Here is a 19,203-nt window from a genome sequence, read left to right as displayed (position 1 = left end):
ATAAGAAAAGTAAACCCCAACGCAAAATACTAAGGGAGGAACTTGATGGCTCTCCGAGCCCCATCACATGGCTTACGGCTGCTACCATCCTTAACACACTTCACACGTACTCCCGACAGAATGACATGCCAATATGCCTCAAGAAAGTCTCTAAACAAGTCATCAGAGCTAATTTTGAAGTAAGCAGCCTTAAAGTAACCAACCTTGCTTAATGACCCACCTTGACAATACAATGGCAGCATACTATCATCATTCTTGTGGTACGAGGAAGACATGCTTAAAGAAATTCTACAAAGATGCAAGGAAGATTCGTTAGGTGGCTGCACAAAAAAAAAAAAGGGCAACTTCAGCCCAAACAAGCGGGCCAAGCTTTGCGGCCCTCCTCTCCTTCCTTAAGCACGGGCCCGAGCCTAGCTTAAAAAAAAAAAAAAAAAAAAAAAAAAAAAAGCATCATGCCCTGCGGTCCGAAATCATCAATCTAGGAAGCCCAGCCCGTGCTGCCTCCCCTCTCTCACTTTCTTCTTCTCGGCCTAAAAGCGACACGGTCCAATCTAGCAAATAAGGGGCTGGCGCCCCCGTGCCACCTTTTCCTCACAGCCCAGGCACAAAGGCCCAAACCGCAGCACCCAGGTGCCATCACAAGGTCAACCCAATGCAACCACTGTGCCGTGGCTTTTTAGCCACTTTTTTCAAGCCTCATCGACCCCCGTCGAGCCAAATTTCAAGCCTCGAGGCTCCCAAAAATTATGAAGACAAGAAAATTAATTTTTTTTCTAACCTAAAAGCAACGAGAAGGCGAAGCAAGCAACGAAAGACAATCCTTTGCACAGGCAAGATGTAGAAGATTGCTAGAGGAGGGGGAACAAATATCCTCTAAGCTCTTTCTCTCTTGTAGGGTAGAATAAATCACTCCCCCAAGTTGATTTAATAATCCACTTAAGGTGTACTTATATAGGCTTTAAGAGAAATTTATTTCCCTTTCCTAGAAAGATCTAATTTCCTATTGAAGAGGGAATCTACATCAAAATAGGAAACAATCATATGTTTCCCAAAGCAAGCAAATCTCTACACTTGTTGCCCTTTTCTACGAGCAGCCCAACAGGTGTGAGATCATTTGTGGAGCCAAAAATAATCAAGAGGTCACACATGGATTTTTGGGTGAAAAAGACAAAATTACCCTCAGGGAACACCGGAATCCCTACGTACGAGCAGTAGACAATCATCCCTCAATCAAGTCAAAAGTACCCAAAATACGTATTTATTTATAACCTATTTCATTTATTCTCATCATATCTTCTCCACAAGGTAACCCCCGAATCATTCCTCTTTTATTATATTAATTAGCTAATAAATTAATTAATTATTTCATTAATTAGCTAATTAACCACAAATCAAGAACCTAACCCACAAAATCATACAAGTGGCCGGTCCTTCCTTTCCCAAGGGGGCCGGCCACACCCTTATATAAACCCCCACATTCTCTCCAAAACTCAATTCCAATTCTCTTGTTAAATTCTCCGAACACTTTTCCCTCAAAATTCAAACTTTGGCATCGGAGGTTCTTCGGCCAAACACCCCCCCCCCCAAAAAAAAAATCATCGTGGGCAGTGAAGCTCTTGGCCTTGACCTAAGGTGTTATTTGTTTTGTAGGTGCAATTTTGTCAAAGAACGAGGAAGAAATTTGCATCCACAATAGGCAGCCTAATTTGGTATCAAATTCACCATTCATGAGATTCGAACCTAAGACATTTCACTTACAAGTAAAGAGGAATGTCACTAGGCCGTAGTACTAAGTGACTTTTTTTTCTATAAATACTTAATGATGATTTTCCATCATACAACACATTTCAATATTTTTAAATACTCTCAAACAATCTTTTACTATTATTGGAAATTAAAAATAAAATATTATTAGTTTTATAATAAAATTCTTTTATTATTTTATAAAAATAATAACAATATTTTAATACCAATAGCCTGGGCTATTCAATTTAGGGGTGTAGATGCACTTGGGCAATTATGGTTCATCTTGGCAATTAGGTTGCCTATAGCCTGGGGGAACTTTTAGGGGTGGAGTTGCTCAAAAACTAGCCAACATTCCACATGTGTGACTGCAACATGGGCACAAACAAACAAAACAATTGAACAAACGCCTACAATAAAAGAAAATTACAAATTGACCGCAATTTCACTACAATTTAACTCCAATTACTTGTGATTAAGGCAATCATAGTACATAGGAATACTTCCCCCTTAAGAAACAACCTTGTCCACAAGGTTCAAACTGAAAAATTTTGAAATCTGGCTTTAAACTCATCAAAATCCTACCTAGTAGCATATGTTGCTTCTTGTCCATTCCACTGCACTAGAAGTTGAACACCAACTGCATTTCCCTTCTTCTACATTCTTCTAGCAAGGATTGCTAGAGGGGCTTCATGTATCAATCAATCATCTGTCACTTGAGGCAAAATCAAATTTGGAACCACACTGACTTCCAATTGTTTCTTGAGGTAACTCACATGAAATACAAGATGGATTTTGGTCCCTTCTGGCAATTTGAGTTTTAGGTCAAATTGGAATAACCTGCAATTTAAAATCTATATACATTCTTGTCTGACTAGTTAGCAACACTCATCAATTAAGATCAGATATGCTAGTTTACTCATAGCGGAAGTAATCAATTAAAAAATAGTTTATTAAAATGTTCATAGTTAACTAAGATCCAGTTTAGTGCACTTTTTAACTCTGACAAGTTTAGTTGCATGGATTTGTCTCTTTGCAAATAATGATGAACATATCACAAGTAAAGGGAGGGTAAGTAAACTAGAAAAGCGATAAGTTGCACAAGATGTTTTTGGCCGAAAAAAACCCACCTCTGGGTTAAAAAACCGAGGACTCTCCATTGAGTCCAATCCACTAGTGAAATCAAGATTCTTACAAAGTAACCACACAAACTCAATTCCTAGATCCTAATCTATGGAGCAGCTTGTACCTTTGTGCAACCTTGCCCTTCACGAGATAGATTCATTCGGTTTTAACGAAGTGGCAGCTTATCCTGAGCTCTTCACCTTGTGGCACCAAAATCAATTCAACTTATGCAAATGATTCTAAGCAAATCAGGATTTGATGTCTAGTCAATTTCACTTGTCGAACACTTGAAAGATGAAACTAATGTGAATTCGAAAAGTGGTCAGCTCGAAGATTAGAAACTAGAAAAGCTTGACCTAAAACAAAGATCAAAATCACAAAAACAATGCTACCTAATATGCATGGGTGTGGGTATTTAGTGCATGAGTGCAATTTTGTGGCTAGGGTTTTCAAGTAAGAACAAAAGGGCAACTCATAGCTGAAAACAACCCTTATTAGAAAATATAAATCTCTTAGCCTATTGAAAATAAAACCCTAGATGAAGCTTTTATAGTGGTCTTTGTTTTAGACAAGAAAGGGGACCGAAAAAGCCACATGTCATATGCAAAAGCAATCTGGAAAGATCTAGGGTTGAAAAAGTTGAAAAACAATTTTCAGGAAAAAGTTGTCAGATGGCCCATATGGGTTGTCTTTAAGTGTGACCAACTTGCGTGAAAGCAACGAGAAGTTTTGACGAGATAGAACCACTAGACATAATGTACTAGAAATAATAGCATGAAATACATATGTATGAACAAACCTTTGATAAAAAAAAGTTAAGCTCTTGAAGTGATATTTCCTGCAGCATGATCCCAAAAGTAGCATTTTAACCCTAAATCTAACTAGAGCTGTGTGAATTTACAACATTTGACAAGGGAGTAAAACTAGACTTCACAGTAGGCCACTGCACCAATCTTCTCTATGATTTTATATGGACCATAGAATCTTAGCTACAATTTCTGATAACTATGACAAGCCAATGACTGTAATTGATCGGGAACCAATCTCAAATCTACCATATCACCCACTTCAAAATACTTCTCAATCCTCTTCTTGTTAGCTTGCAATTTCATCCTATTTTGAGCCAATTCCAGATTGTACTTAAGAACAGCTAAAATTCCATCCATTTTGACCAAGGTTTGTTCCAAATAATCAACTCTTGCATTTCCCATTTCATACACAAGCTCAAAATTAGTGAACCTTGAGGATATGTGGTAAGAAGTACTAAAGCAGCACTCAACCCAAGGTAGCCATTGCACCCATCTCTTAGGTTGTCTTCCCACAAAGCACCTTAGGTATGTTTCCAGAAATTTTTTCATGACTTCAATTTGGCCATCATTGAGGATGGTAACCAGAGCTCATAAACACAGGGTATCTGTCACTCACAAATGAACTTGGCACTCCATGGAGTTTGAAAACCTTCTCGATAAATATTTTAGTCACATTTGCCACAATGTAAGGGTGTGAAAGAGCTATAAATGTGCGTACTTGGACAATCTATTACCACCACGATGACAGTTCTTCCTTTACAATTGGGCAGTTCTACTGTGAAGTCTATACTAATATCAGTCTATACCTTCTTAATAATTGGGCAATCCTTTATGATCTTTTGTCTCCACTATGATAATGGACTCAGTATAATCATTTTCTTATCATACAAAACCCATCATCAACTGAATACTTGGCAAGTGTAGAACTTAAACTCCCTTATTGGTACTATCATAGACTTCTTTAAGTTTTTTTTTGCAACCCACTTATTCACTTCATTGTACCTTCTCAATTCATCCATCCACCCGAAATAGGGGTAAGAAATGGTTGCACATTCCATCGTAGAACAAGAAGTTTTCACTAAGAATGAATGCCTCCTTGTATTCTAGAAAGAGCATCTGCAACTGTTTACGCTCAAAACTTGTAGGTTAAAAAATTAAGGTAATTAGCCCTTGGTGGGCTTGGGATTAAAGCTAGAATGAAATAAATTTAGGATTTAAGTGGTTCACCCCTTAAAACTGGGTTACATCTACAGTAAAGTCAATTTGACTTTAACCTTGCCACAAGTCATCTATAAAAGATGAGGGGAAGAAGGAGATGCAACATCACAATTCGGGTAAAATATTATTGTTTTTCAAATCCGATCGTTACAAGAGAGAATGAGACTTTAGAACACTAGCCAGCATTCCACATGTGTAACTACCACATGGGCACAAACAGGCAAAACACTTAAACAAACTCCTTCAATAAAAGGAAAATTATACATTGACCCTAATTTCATTACAATTTAACCCAAAACCCAATTATTTGTGATCAATGCAATCATAGTACATAACAATTCAAGCTCACATAAGACCTACTTCAACCTTGGGATAAAACTCAAATTTTAGGTTCTAAACTACCCCAACTTACTCCAACCTTTGGGCCAATATGAGTTTTAACTCAAAACTTTTTTTTTGGGGTAAATTTAGGCCAGAAATCTCCCATGGGTTAGGCTCACCATATATGTGTTTTTCTTTTTTTTTGTAAATTCATTGAATCCAATGACTCAAATCTAATATGATTAAATCCAACAGTAAAAAATGTTCAAATTTAAATCTAACGGCTAAAATAATTATAAAAAAAAAAATTATTTCATGTGTTTCATATTCTTTCATAGTGTTCTACGAGTTTCATGGTGTCAGTTTAGTGATTTTTCAATATTTATCGGAATCTAAATATTTTTATGTTAAAATGTTCATAAAATTAAATTATAATAGTCTACATAATTTTTCTTTTTTAAAATGTTATTTTAAGAGAAAAAATTATCCTAAATTCATTCTTTAATAATATCAGGCTAAAAATTTAACCCGAAAAGGTTGGAGCAAAAAAACTGTTTTCAAGTTAGAAATTTTAAGTTTTAACTCAAAGGATTGGAGATAAACAAATGAGGTAGGGAATTTTGGAACTGATTATTTTATATAAATCTGAGGAAACTCTGCCAAGCCTATGAGTTAATTACCAATTTGTTTTTAGTCAAGCACAAAGTTTTAGAGCAGCATCTGGAGTGATGTATAAGGGATAGAACAAGTTGAAGTTAGTGAATGATTATGTTATGCATGGTTGACAGTGTTTGAATATTAAGCTAGAAGCTATATAGGGGACATGAGCTCAAGGCACATGCAAAGCTGACTGGGTCGTCTCAATGTGTTAAAAAATGCGTTCTTTAGATTATCATCATACTGCACTTCTATATATTTATAAGATCTCGAATGCATGAGTACATGATTTTGATCACGTGAATTACAATTTTTTTTTATTCTGTCATTTTTTGTTTGTTTAACATTACTTTTGATTTGATTACCAAAAAGAAGAATGGTAAGTTCAAACTTGTTTATCATAGTGTCATAAATAGTAATTTACAGTATGTTTTCATGGTACATACAATTGAAAGATTCTGAAAATTATTAACAATTTGATTTTGCATATAGAGATCTCATATTTGTTTGCAACTGTTAAATTTTACGTAAAATTCGTACTACTGAATAAATTGTAGCAGAATAATTTTTGAAGATTATTAAACAAAAAATTGAACACGCAGGTAGAATTGTATGGTGTAAAGAAAACCCTTTTCTAATACCATGTAGCCAGAATGATAGAAACAAAATGCAACCCTTTACTTTTGAATTTTTTATATGAAAAGATCAACTAGGCTGCTAATTTTCTGGATCCTTGTCCTAAAGTTTACTTTTCCTCCTTCAGATCTTATGATGAGACATCACTCTGCAATGACTTTTTGTTCTTTATCTCACATCTAACCATCCACCCTTAGCGTTGACTGCTCCTCCGAACAAACAAAAAAGTCGTCGTTTTTATTTACAACTAGTACCGCATGAGTCATGACTTCTCCTATAAATACCCCGGATAACGTTCCCTTAATTTCTCACCCCCGCAGACACAAAGCCACCATGTCCATCTCCTCTCTCTTCCTCTACTGCTTTCTCTTTCTTTGGCTAGGCCATGCTGTTGTTCAGCTTGAAGCTTCCCACCATGTTTACAGAAACCTTCAAACTTCCGAGCTAACTTCCTCACATCAAGATAATGAACCCTACAGAACTGGTTATCATTTCCAACCTCCCAAGAACTGGATCAATGGTATATTTTTCTTTCACCTTTTAATTTTATGCATTAGTTTATTCTATTTTTTGTTCATATATTTTCATTCTTTTTCTATCACCTGTCATTTTTATTGTTTATAACTCTAACATTTGTTTTCTTGCTTCTTGTTTTTGGCATTGACTTGTTCTAATTGTGGAATGGACGAATCGGCTTGTTTGGTTGCACAGATCCTAATGGTTAGTTTGTTTCTCCTTTTGTTCTCTTTTCTTCAGAAAGTATTTTGTGCAATTAGTTAAAATCAACTCTTCTCTTACATTTCTGGGTTCAGTGTATGGGCTTTCAGGATCGAGCATTAGCATATGTGTCGATAATCTTACGATTAGTTCATTTTCTATGAACCTATATACATATATACACATATATACATGTATACATATATACAAATATAACTGGAAGCCAAAGTCACCTTCAAAAGAAAAACAGTCAAAGTCAAGATTGGTGGCTTTGCATTGTCAAAAATGCTGCGATGCATCAATGTATACAAATATAACTGGAAGCCAAAGTCACCTTCAAAAGAAAAACAGTCAAAGTCAAGATTGGTGGTTTTGTATTTGTCAAAAATGCTGCGATGCATCAATGTATATTGCATACATTGCTCTGTAGAGTACTTACAACCGTCAGTATAATGTTTTCATCTAAAACATTTAAATCTAGCCTGTCAGTTTAGCAATGTGTATACAATGATGCACAGTAGAAATACTCTTGTACTCTTGCTTTTTAATTTTAGCCACACTTTATTTGTTCCTTTATGGGTTTAGGCTTTTAGGCACATTCGAATTGTAAAGTGTTAAAGCCTTGTCTATTACTCTTGCTGCAGGACCATTGATTTACAAGGGAATTTACCATCTCTTCTATCAATACAACCCTAAAGGTGTAGTTTGGGGGAACATTGTGTGGGCTCATTCCACATCAACTGATCTTGTTAACTGGACCCCACATGATGCTGCCATCTTCCCATCACAGCCGTCCGATATAAACGGCTGTTGGTCGGGTTCCGCCACCATCCTCCCGAGTGGCAAACCGGTCATTTTGTACACCGGAATCAACCCCCAAAACCAGCAGGTTCAAAATTTGGCCTTCCCCAAAAACCTCTCAGACCCATTTCTTAGGGAGTGGGTCAAGGTCCCACAAAATCCCCTAATGGCACCCACCCAAGCTAACCGTATCAACGCAAGCTCATTTAGGGACCCCACAACTGCTTGGTTGGGCCCAGATAAGAGATGGAGAGTGATCATTGGAAGCAAGCGGAACCAAAGAGGATTAGCTATCCTATACAGGAGTAAAGATTTCCTTCATTGGGTTAAGGCCAAACACCCCCTTCACTCGGCCAAGAAAACTGGAATGTGGGAATGTCCAGATTTTTTCCCAGTTTCAATCCATGGCCAGAATGGTCTTGACACATCAGAAAATGGTCCTGCTGTCAAATATGTGCTCAAGGCTAGCCTGGATAACACTAAACATGAGTACTACACAATTGGGACTTATAACATTGACAAGGATATATATATTCCGGATAAGGGTTCGGTGGAGAGTGACTCAGGCTTGAGATATGATTATGGAAAGTTTTATGCTTCAAAAACTTTCTTTGACAGTTCTAAGAAACGGAGGATATTGTGGGGTTGGATTAATGAATCTTCGAGCGTCGAGGGTGATATCAAGAAGGGATGGTCTGGACTTCAGGTAATGTTCTTTTGCCAAATAAATATTTATGCTGTCAAATTATAAATCTAAATCATACCGTTATAAAAGAATTCAGATCCTCTCCGGATCACCAAAAATTAAGCCTAAGAAGCAAATGATTCGGACGGTTGAAATTTGATCCTTAAGCTTAGTTTTTAAGGATCCGAAGAGGATCCGAGTTCGTTATAAAATTCACAGCATTACAACACAATTTCTGATGTACATAATGTTTGACTAAATTAGGATTTTCCAACATTTGTAAATTGGTCACAGGCAAGCGCTGCCTACTTCTTAATTGTGTGGTCACAATCAATGCTATTTGCTAGTTGCTATTTTATTTTTATTTTTCAAAAAATAGAACAAATAATGACAAATCAAGGTTAGATTATCTTTCTGATCACAAATCTGGTTTCCACATCAACAATGGATTTCGAACCCGACACCTTCAAATTTTTTTTAAGAAAACCCGAGAAATTCGCCCTTTACCACTGATGATTCTATTTCCTATTTGCTATTTGGTATTTAAATAATCTCCAATTAGCAGCTGGCTTTTGTGAACTAAAGTAGAGTAGTGTTTGCATTGACTTTGACTCTCGCAGGCAATTCCAAGAACCGTATGGCTCGCCAAATCCGGGAAACAGTTGATGCAATGGCCGGTACAAGAAATTGAAAAGCTACGTGGAAAAACTGTCAAGTTGCCAAGCACTGTGCTGAAGGGAGGATCAGTGATTGAAGTAGTTGGTGTCACTGCAGCACAGGTGAACATTTTATAGGGATGTGCTATTCACACATTCTATTTTACTTTAAACTATGTGAAAGAAAATTCAAATACATATAGAAAGCACATCGGTTCTAGCCCTACGCCCACGTCTACTACCAACCGTTTTAATTTTGGTGTATTTTCCTTTTGTTTTGTCAACTGTTTTGCAGGCGGATGTGGAGATTACATTCGGAATAAGTGATTTTAAGAAAGCAGAAGTTCTTGACCCTAGTTGGACAGACCCCCAACTTTTGTGTAGCCAAAAGAGTGCCACAGTTAAAGGTAATTTAGGACCATTTGGGCTGTATGTTTTGGCTTCCAAGGGCTTGAAAGAATACACAGCAGTGTTCTATAGAATATTCAAAGCCAATAACAAATATGTGGTGCTCCTCTGCAGTGATCAAAGCAGGTCTCTCTCTCTCTCTCTCTCTCTCTCTCTCTCTCTCTCCGCCAAATGTCTAACCAAACTTCAAATTGTTAACTACTTGTTTTTTTGTCTAACCAAACTTCAAATTATTAACTACTTGTATATATATATATATATATATATATATATATATATATATATATTTTTTTTTTTTTTTTTTTTTTTTGGGTGTTATGGGTCGGTAGCTCTTCCTTAAATAAGGATAATGATAAGACCACTTATGGAGCTTTCGTAAAGATGGATCCTCTTCGTGAACAGCTGTCGCTAAGAAGTTTGGTAAGTTGCTTTAAACTAATCTATATATATATATATATATATATATATATATCATTTTTTATTGAAAACGTGTCTTTCTATATGATCATGGGCCTCCATACATATTGCATTCATGGAAAAGTTTATTTGAATTTAAAAGTCTTCCCCATGAGAAATTTCAATCAAGCACATTTGAGAATCTAGAATCACCTCATGGGTAACAGTTCATAAGAAAAGGTCAAATGCTACAATCAATCTTATCGTATCGCATTAGATGAAAAATTGATTCTGGTCATCGGCTTTGCAGATCTCATTATGAGAGTCATATGTATTTGCATTCATGATCAAAAATTACTCATCCGAATATATGCCAACACTCTTTCTAAAATTGGAGAGATTTTTTAATGTGACCGTGACACAGGATGGTACATCACGTGTCGCTAGATATATGGTGGGATATGTGTGTTAATAACTTAATAACTTAAAAAATAAAAAATTTCACCGCTTACATAAAAACACATAGTATACTATCCGTATTCCTATCACAACTAAAAATTTCTCCTAAAATTGGACTAGTTTACATGCAAAATGGGGATTCTAGCTACTTTGGGCTCGTATGCATGCGCCACAATCTTTGACATGCATTACTCATTCGTTGCACATTTTACACTTGTCGATATGCCACTATACCAGCTTTATCCCATATATGGTTCCTTCTTTTTGGATATGGATGCCTATACTTTTTCACTTCATCCTTTTATTTTTACCCATTTCATGATAAGAAACATTTGACCTAACGTACTTGGAATTTTTCCTCCTTTTTCTGAGCAGATTGATCACTCAATAGTGGAGAGCTTTGGTGGAGAAGGCAAGGCGTGCATAACAGCTAGGGTTTATCCCACATTGGCCATTGACGATGATGCTCACTTGTATGCCTTCAATTATGGAACAGAAGATGTAAAAATCACAGGGAGTGCATGGAGCTTGAAAACAGCAAAAATCAATTGAAATATGAAATCGTAAAGACTACGGGGGAGGAGGAGGAGGAGAAAATTAATCTTCTTCAAAGTATAAAATATTGTTGATTCTGGTGATCTTAGATCATTGATTTCGATTAACTCTTCAGATAAAATAATGGTGTCAATATATATATATATATATATAAATTGGCATCACTTCAATCATGTATTTCGATCGATTGTGTGTCTCTATAAAAGACTAATGGTGAATAAAGATAGAAATATATATTGAAGGCATTTGGTTTTTGCTTCCTACCAATACACAGTTTGGCACGTTGTGCATAAATATTTTCTTTTTGTGTTTTTAACGAGTCATTTTATATACGTGTTAGACTTGCAAGGTAAAACGATAACCATTCCTTACATGTAATGGGCTAAATATAACATATGACATGTACTCTGCTAAGTTCCCACAAAACTATGTTTCATAAGGTGTATGTACGCCTGTAGATCTTGGCACAGTACAGAAGAGTTCGCTAAAGTTTCTCTCTTAAAGATAGGTTTGGGTGCTACGTACTAAATAATTTCTCACAAATTAGGGGATGGCTAGGGTGAACTAGAGAAACAAATTCTACCTAGAATTTTTGTTGCTCTAACCGACCATTATTGCACTCCTCTCTCTACCTTGATGTGGCTTAGCCATCCTAATTTTTTGAGAAATTTTTCAATGCGTCCAGAACACGGCTTGGTATACTAAGTGTCATAATATAATTGGTTGAATTTTTTTTTTAAATTTCCAATCAATTGTAATATTGCATTTAGTATTCCAAACCGTATTCCCGACACAGTAAAAAATTCTCTCCAAACTTTTGTTGCTGGATCCGTGCATTGGGAGAGTAAGTGTTGACTTTGATTACTTTAACCTATATCCTACGTAACGTATGTGTATAATATACTTGGGGTGTACAGGTTCCATGTTCCTATGTACTTATTAATTGGATGATCTGTCATTGGTAGTTGAAAACTTCAAGTGATCTCATCACATCATGATTATAGAAATCTTCAAACCACTCAATTCACAATCTACACATCTAACCTTATGGGCTCGCTAGATGTCTAAGATTAAATTGGATTTAATAATCTATTAATGTGTAAATTATGATATGATGTGGCATTTGTAATTCTAGCTCATATTGCTAGAATAATTAGCTAAGAGTTAGTTCGGTTGTATGCTTTCTTATTTAAGTCTCATAGGTCTTAAGTAAGTAAGTTGTCATGTGACTTCATCTCATAGGGTGTAAGATGGAATACTAGGATTGCCTTGATGTAATTTCAATACTGCCAAAAGTGTATAACGGTTAGAATCAGAGTGATATTCCCTCACTTTCTCTCTAGCGAATGTCATGGTGAATGTGTGAATGAATTGATCAGAGTTAACATTCTATGTTGCTCTCTCTCTCTCTCATCATCTTCCATTGTTGTACTGGAATTTCATCTAAATTCTTTGTGAATCTGTGTAGTTATAGCTCACAGTGCATCATTATTTTCTCACTCTAACATGGCCTCAAAGTCAGATTAGGTCTGAATTTCTGGGCGTCGATTATGTGAGTGGTAGTGAGTTCATTCCGCAACATCTTGTTACAAAGAAACTAGTAAGAGAGGTGTGATCTAAGTCTAACATTGTTGGTTCTGGCGAATGGGAGCTTCGAGCTCTGATATTCAACGAAGAGAATTTTGATTTCTGGCAAATTTGAATGAAGACGATCTTTCAATCACATGAACTATAGAGTATTGTTGAGATGGGTTTTGTTTCTCCGGCGAAGGAAGAGGACGAGCTTACAGAGGTGGAGAAGAAACTGCATCGTGAAAATCTAGTCAAGGATGCAAGGGCTTTTGGAATCATTCAAGGAGTTCTATCAGATCATATTTTTCCACACATCACAAATCAAGAAACTGCAAAGGCAGCATGAGATATTTTGAAGCAAGAATTCGTTGGAGACAAATAGGTACGATCTGTGAAATTACAAGGTCTTCGTCGTGATTTTGAATATACCCGTATGAATGAGGATGAGTCTCTAGTTGCATATCTGGCTAGGTTGTTTGATTTGATCAATCAGATGAAGAGTTATGGAGAAGATCTTAGTAATCAGAGAGTTGTGCAAAAGTTATTGATCAGTTTGCCTAAAACTTATGATAGTATAGCTTATGTTATAGAGAATACTAAAGATATTGAAGTAATTGATGCTCAAGATGTGGTTGCTATATTGAACATGTATGAACTAAGGCTAACTAGACATGGAGAAAGTAGTACTGAGTGTGCATTTGCTAGTATGAATATCTCATCCAAGAATGGTAAATTTGGTAATCAAAATAACAATACTGGTGGAACAAAATTTTAGAAGAATTTCAGGTTTAAAGGAAAACAGTGGAATAATAAGTCCACTGTAGGAACAAGGAATGAACCTGGCAACACTGGAGGTGCTTGCAAATATTGTGATAGAATCCATTATGGAGACTGTTGGCTGAAAAGGAAAATTAAATGTCACAAGTGTGGCAAACTTGGTCATGTAGCCAGGAACTGTAATCTCAACAAGAATGTTCAGCAGGGAAATTTTGCAAATAAAGTGGAAGAACCTGGAAACCTATTTCTTGCCAAGCAAACAAGTAAAGTGAAAGATGTGAGTGATATCTAGTACATAGATAGTGGATGTAGTAATCATATGACATCCAGGGAGGATTTGCTTATGAATATTAACAGGAACATTAAAGCAAAGGTGCAGGTTAGCACATGAGTTCTAGTGGATACCCTGTGAAGAAATTGAGAACTGATAGAGGAGGAGAGTTCAATTCAAATAAGTTTAAGAAGTTCTGTGAATCTTTGGGGTTAGAAAGACAACTCACTATTGCATATTCTCCACAACATAATGGAGTTGCAGAGAGGAAGAACAAAACATAGTGGAGATGGCTAAATGCATGCTTCATGAGAAAGAACTTCCATACAATCTCTGGGGTAGGAAGTAGTGAACACATCTGTGTATCTGCTAAACAGATGTCCCACAAAAGTATTGGAGAATATTACATCTTTTGAGAAGTTCAATGGAAGAAAACCTGGGATTAAACATCTAAGAGTATTTGGCTCAGTGTGGTATTCTCTCATTCCAGGAAATATGAGATACAAATTAGAAGAGACAAGTGTCATTTGTATCTTTATTGGATATAGTGCTTGTGAGAAAGGATATAGAGTGCTTAATCTTGCAACTCAAAAGGTGATACTTTATAGGGATGTAATCTTTGATGAGAATGGCAAATAAGACTGGGAGAAACATAAAGTCAAGGAAGTGTGCATCCCATTATCTGCAATTGAATATCCAGAAATGAGTGAAGTTGATGAAGGTTCTAAATCCATGGAACAAGTAGTATCTGATGGTTCTCAAATTCAAATTGAAAACTCTCCAACTACTGTCACTAGTGAATCAGCAAGTATAATTGCCATATCTCAGTATGATGACACTACACTGAGGTACAGGAACTTGAGTGAGATCTATAAGAGATGTCATTTGTGCATTGTTGAGCCTGAGTACTATGATGAAGCTACACATGATGAAGCATGGAAGAAGGCAATGGAGAATGAAATGAGTATGATTGAGAAAAATCAGGCATGGAATTAGTGAGGAGACTATCTGATAAGCCTGTGATTGGAGTAAAATGGGTATATAAAACAAACCTGAATTTAGATGGCTCAATTCAAAAGAATAAAGTTAGGCTTGTTGCAAAAGGCTATGCACAAAAGTCTGGGATAGATTACAATGAAACCTTTGCACATGTGGTAAGGTTAGACACGACGAATGAATTGATCAGAGTTACATTCTCTCTCTCTCTCTCTCTCTCTCTCTCTCTCTCTCTCTCTCTCTCTCTCTCTCTCTCTCTCATCATCTTCCATTGTTGTAATGGAATTTCATCTAAATTATTTGTGAATCTGTGTAGCCATAGCTCACATTGCATCATTATTTTCTTACTCTAACATAATTCACTAAATGCGAAATGAAAAATCATTCACCTCTAGCTTCAATATATCTCAAACTACGAGTAATCCAATCCAATATGAGACATCAAGTCTCGTTTGGTTTACATGATTGGATTGGAATGGATAAGACACCATTTTCAAGGTATGTTAAAAGAAATGAAAAAATTGTAACCAACGTACAGGTATGATAAGTATTACTTAGAAAGAAAATTTATCATTCCAATAATATCCTCCTCAAAATGGGAGGATTAGATGAGTTTTTTTTTTTTTTTTTTTGTCTAATCCTTTTTTAATCTCCTCAAGATGAAATATAATCCTCATTCACATTCAACATGCATTAAACTTTATAGAGTTATCCTTTCTAATTCAATCAATTCTACCAAACAATTCTCATCAGATTTTCTTCGGTCTACGTGAGAGATTAGCAATATATTCAGGAAATGTAACAGATGATGAGATTATCAATGAGACCAGATCATAAAAACATGTTGCATTCGCTAAATTTAATAAAAACAAACAATAAAAAGGATGTGTCGTCCCAAAAAAAAAATAAATAAATAAAAAGATGTGTTCTTAGGACATAGGCAGCATTGGCCAGCCCAAAGGAAAAAGGATCCTCTCACTGTGTGGATCCTAGAGATCTCCACATCTTAACCGTTCATCGTATATCGTATGATCAGTTTTCGTCAGATACTATTTGTGTTTAATTTTAAACTTATGATACACGATGAATGAGTAAGATTTGAAGATTTCTAAGATCCCTACAATTTAGATTTGGATGGAATCCAATTCCAAACCAAAGCATCCCAACAGAAGAAATACAACCCAACGCACAAATAACAAAGACTATCTTAAACTCGAGAATAATTTCTCACGAATCAGGGGATGGCTAGGGTGAACCGGAGAAACAAATTCTACCTAAAAATTTTGTTGCTCTAACCGACCATTATTGCAGTCCTTTCTCCGACTTGATGTGGGTTAGTCATCCTAATTTTTTGAAAAATTTTTCAATGTGTCTGGAACATGGTTCGGTATATTAAATGTAATAATACAATTTGTTGGAATATTTTTTGAAATTTTCAATCATCGTATTATTACATTTAGTATTTGAAACCATGTTCTCGACATACTAATATATCTCTCCAAATTTCGTTGCTAGATCCGTTCATTGGGAGAGTAAGTGTTGACAATTTAATCAGCATATAAAAACTGTTCGATTACTTTAATCGATATCCTACGTAACGTATGTATATAATATACATCGGGTGTACATGTTCCATGTCCCTATATACTTATTAATTGGATGATATGCTGTTGATAGTTGAACTTCAAGTGATATCATCACACCATGATTATATAAATCTACAAACCGCTCAATTCTTAATCTGCACATCAACTTTATGTGCTGGCTTGTTATCTAAGATTAAATTGGATTTAATAATTCACTAGATTCAAGAGGAAAAATGAAATTTTTGTTCAATTGAAGGTAAAAGAAAAATGAATTACTAATTAAGCAAACTTATATTTTTAAATGGTAGGATTTGAAAGGTTGACTAACTTTTTTGTCTATGATAGGAGCATATTTATGCTACTTAGTTATGTTGTTTCCTTGCATTTAGTGAGTTAATTACTATTTGTTTTAGTCTTTTAAGCTATTTTCGTATGTTTTTAGGTCCTAATGGCAAAATGAGCAAGAAAGAGCATTTTGAAGCTAATTGGAGCATTTTTTGGCATGGATTGGATAGCTTAACCATGGAGTAAAGAAGATGGACGAAATTGAAGTCAAGAAGGGCTAGGAAAGGCCACAAATCGGGTGGATGAAGTCCTAATGCAAAGAAGATAAGGAAATAGCAAGAAATAAGGAACCTTATCCAACCTTATCTTATCCTATCCTAACCAACCTTATCCTTTCCTAACTCTAACATTATCCCACATTATCCTATCCAAATCAGGTTAGGACTTAAATCTAGCTAATTAGAGGGGATTAATTACACATTTAAACACCTATTTCAGTTTCTAGAAGCTTATCCATTTGTTTGCCGCATAAACACCTTTCCTTGTAGGTTTAGGGGTTACAATCCTTCCTCTACACCTATATCATATCTCCTCATCCCTTTAGGACCAAAAATCTGTTCTAAAACATACTTTCTAGAAACCTTATCTCATCCCTACAAAGGTGCCGCACCTACCCTTCTAGAATCCCCTAAATCCTAGTCGTGCACTACCTAGTCCATTCCTCCTTTGGTTTCTGCCTTGAATTAACCATTTTTCTATAGGATTGTGCAATCCTTTTCCTTCACCAATTGAGCATAATCAGCCTATATAAACAGCCCTATGCCGTACCATTCAACCATCCATTCACTCATTCATTCATTCATACTTTCAGCCATCAAACACCACAATTCACCCTACACCACCCTAGTGCTGCAAGCAAGGAAGGAAGGAGAAGAAGACTTGTGCAATCTGCCATCCAAGGAGGGTTTGAAATCTGCCATTGGAGTGTGGAGCATTTATAGGTGTATTCTATCCTTAGTTTTAGTTCAATGTTTATATTAATTTGGTTTTCAATTATAATGAACATGTGGAACTAATTTGTTTTTAGTTAGAGGTGAATTCGAAGCCATGATTATATGTTTTATATGAATTGATTACGTCCGGTTATTATTTCTTAAGGCATGAATGTGATTTGTTTATCTAAATTATTAAAACTGGTTTATGTATGTGGGTTGGGGGTTAACACTTAATTTGCATGCATGAATTTGATGCTAGAGTATAAGGGGGTTTCACGTAATAGTTATTCACTTATATTCACAAGTAGTGGAGGTTGCTAGTCACAATCGCGTTAAGTAAATCCTTGGTATGAGTCTCATGCGTTTCATAGTGATGAATGCCTTATCAATGCTTATAGTTTTCACAAAACTTAATGACTTTTGATATGTATCTTTGTTATGCATCTCATATAAAGAACTTGAAAAAGATAATTTGGTTGTAATGCGTTTTCATTCAATTCAATGAAATAAGGAAAACTTGAGGGTTAGTTGTGTGATGCAACTAATTTGGGGCATTGTCATTCATAGTCTAAAGGAATAATAACTAGAAATTGGTTCATATGCATATATCATGTGTGGAGAATGACCCTCTAACTAGCCTTTCACCCATTTATTTCATCTAAATTCGTTTTTCAAAAGTGTTTTCTACAAAGTTTCTGTTTTAAGTTTAAAATTCGTCAAAAACAATCCCCATTTCACTTAGTCTTCATATTTGAGTCAAAACTTGTTTTCCTTGAGTCTTTTGAGTCAAGTCAAGTCATATTTTCGTCCAAAACACTTATTGAGTCTAAAATTGAGTCTTTTTGGTTGTTGGTTGCTGTTTTAAGTGTTTAAAGTTAGTTTTAAGTCTATAGAGTCTAGTTTAGTGTTTTTGAGTCTTATTTATATAGATTAGCATCCCTAGTTAATCCCCGGTCTAGAACGATCCCTACTTACATATCTACTACAATTGTCACAAATAGGGTTTAATTTGTGTGTCAAGTTAATTTTCACATCAGTCTAATCCCCGCGAAATGAAAAATCATTCACTTCTACTGTCAGCATATCTTAAACTTCGAGTAATCCAATCCAATCTAACCCATCAAGTCTCGTTTTGTATACATGATTGGATTGGATTTGATAAGACATCATTTTCAATGTATGTTAAAAAAAATGAAAAGAATTGTAACTAACTTATAGGTACGAGACTTATTACTCAATAAGAAAACTTAATACTTTGCAATCATATCCTCCTCAAAATGGGAGGATTAGATGAGTTCAGCTTATTTTTGTCCAATCCTCTTTTAATACCCTCTAGATGAAAAATAATCCTCATCCACATTCAATAAGCGTTGAATTTACAAAGATATCCTTTCTAATCCAATCATTTCTACCAAACGATTCTCACGAGATTTTCTTCGGTCTACATGAGAGATGTGATGTCATTAGCAATACATTCAGAAAATGTAAGAGATGATGAGACTATAAATGTGATAAGATCATAAAAACATGTTGCA

At 35.6% G+C, this 19,203-nt stretch overlaps 1 protein-coding gene across 1 annotated transcript; it reads left to right on the top strand.

Moving 5' to 3' along the window:
- Positions 1–6,814: 6,814 nt before the first annotated feature.
- On the top strand, positions 6,815–11,481 carry LOC137739593 (beta-fructofuranosidase, insoluble isoenzyme CWINV1-like). Its single transcript, XM_068479216.1, has 7 exons — positions 6,815–7,029; positions 7,221–7,229; positions 7,871–8,733; positions 9,333–9,491; positions 9,664–9,902; positions 10,106–10,196; positions 11,007–11,481. Exons 1-7 carry the CDS (start codon positions 6,843–6,845, stop codon positions 11,181–11,183), a joined length of 1,725 nt encoding a protein of 574 aa, XP_068335317.1. The 5' UTR covers positions 6,815–6,842; the 3' UTR covers positions 11,184–11,481.
- Positions 11,482–19,203: the final 7,722 nt, after the last annotated feature.

This window comes from Pyrus communis, chromosome 7, assembly GCF_963583255.1.
Source record: "Pyrus communis chromosome 7, drPyrComm1.1, whole genome shotgun sequence".
Taxonomy (NCBI): domain Eukaryota; kingdom Viridiplantae; phylum Streptophyta; class Magnoliopsida; order Rosales; family Rosaceae; genus Pyrus; species Pyrus communis.
This window is presented reverse-complemented; position numbering and strand designations above follow the sequence as displayed.

What these genes read in the sequence shown, in the direction of transcription:
- LOC137739593 (XM_068479216.1), top strand. Translation starts at nt 6,843, where the DNA reads ATGTCCATCTCCTCTCTCTTCCTCTACTGCTTTCTCTTTCTTTGGCTA. An exon ending in CTCTGCAGTGATCAAAGCAG is followed by an intron (nt 9,903 to 10,105) that starts GTCTCTCTCTCT and finishes ATGGGTCGGTAG; the next exon opens with CTCTTCCTTAAATAAGGATA. An exon ending in AGCTGTCGCTAAGAAGTTTG is followed by an intron (nt 10,197 to 11,006) that starts GTAAGTTGCTTT and finishes TTTTCTGAGCAG; the next exon opens with ATTGATCACTCAATAGTGGA.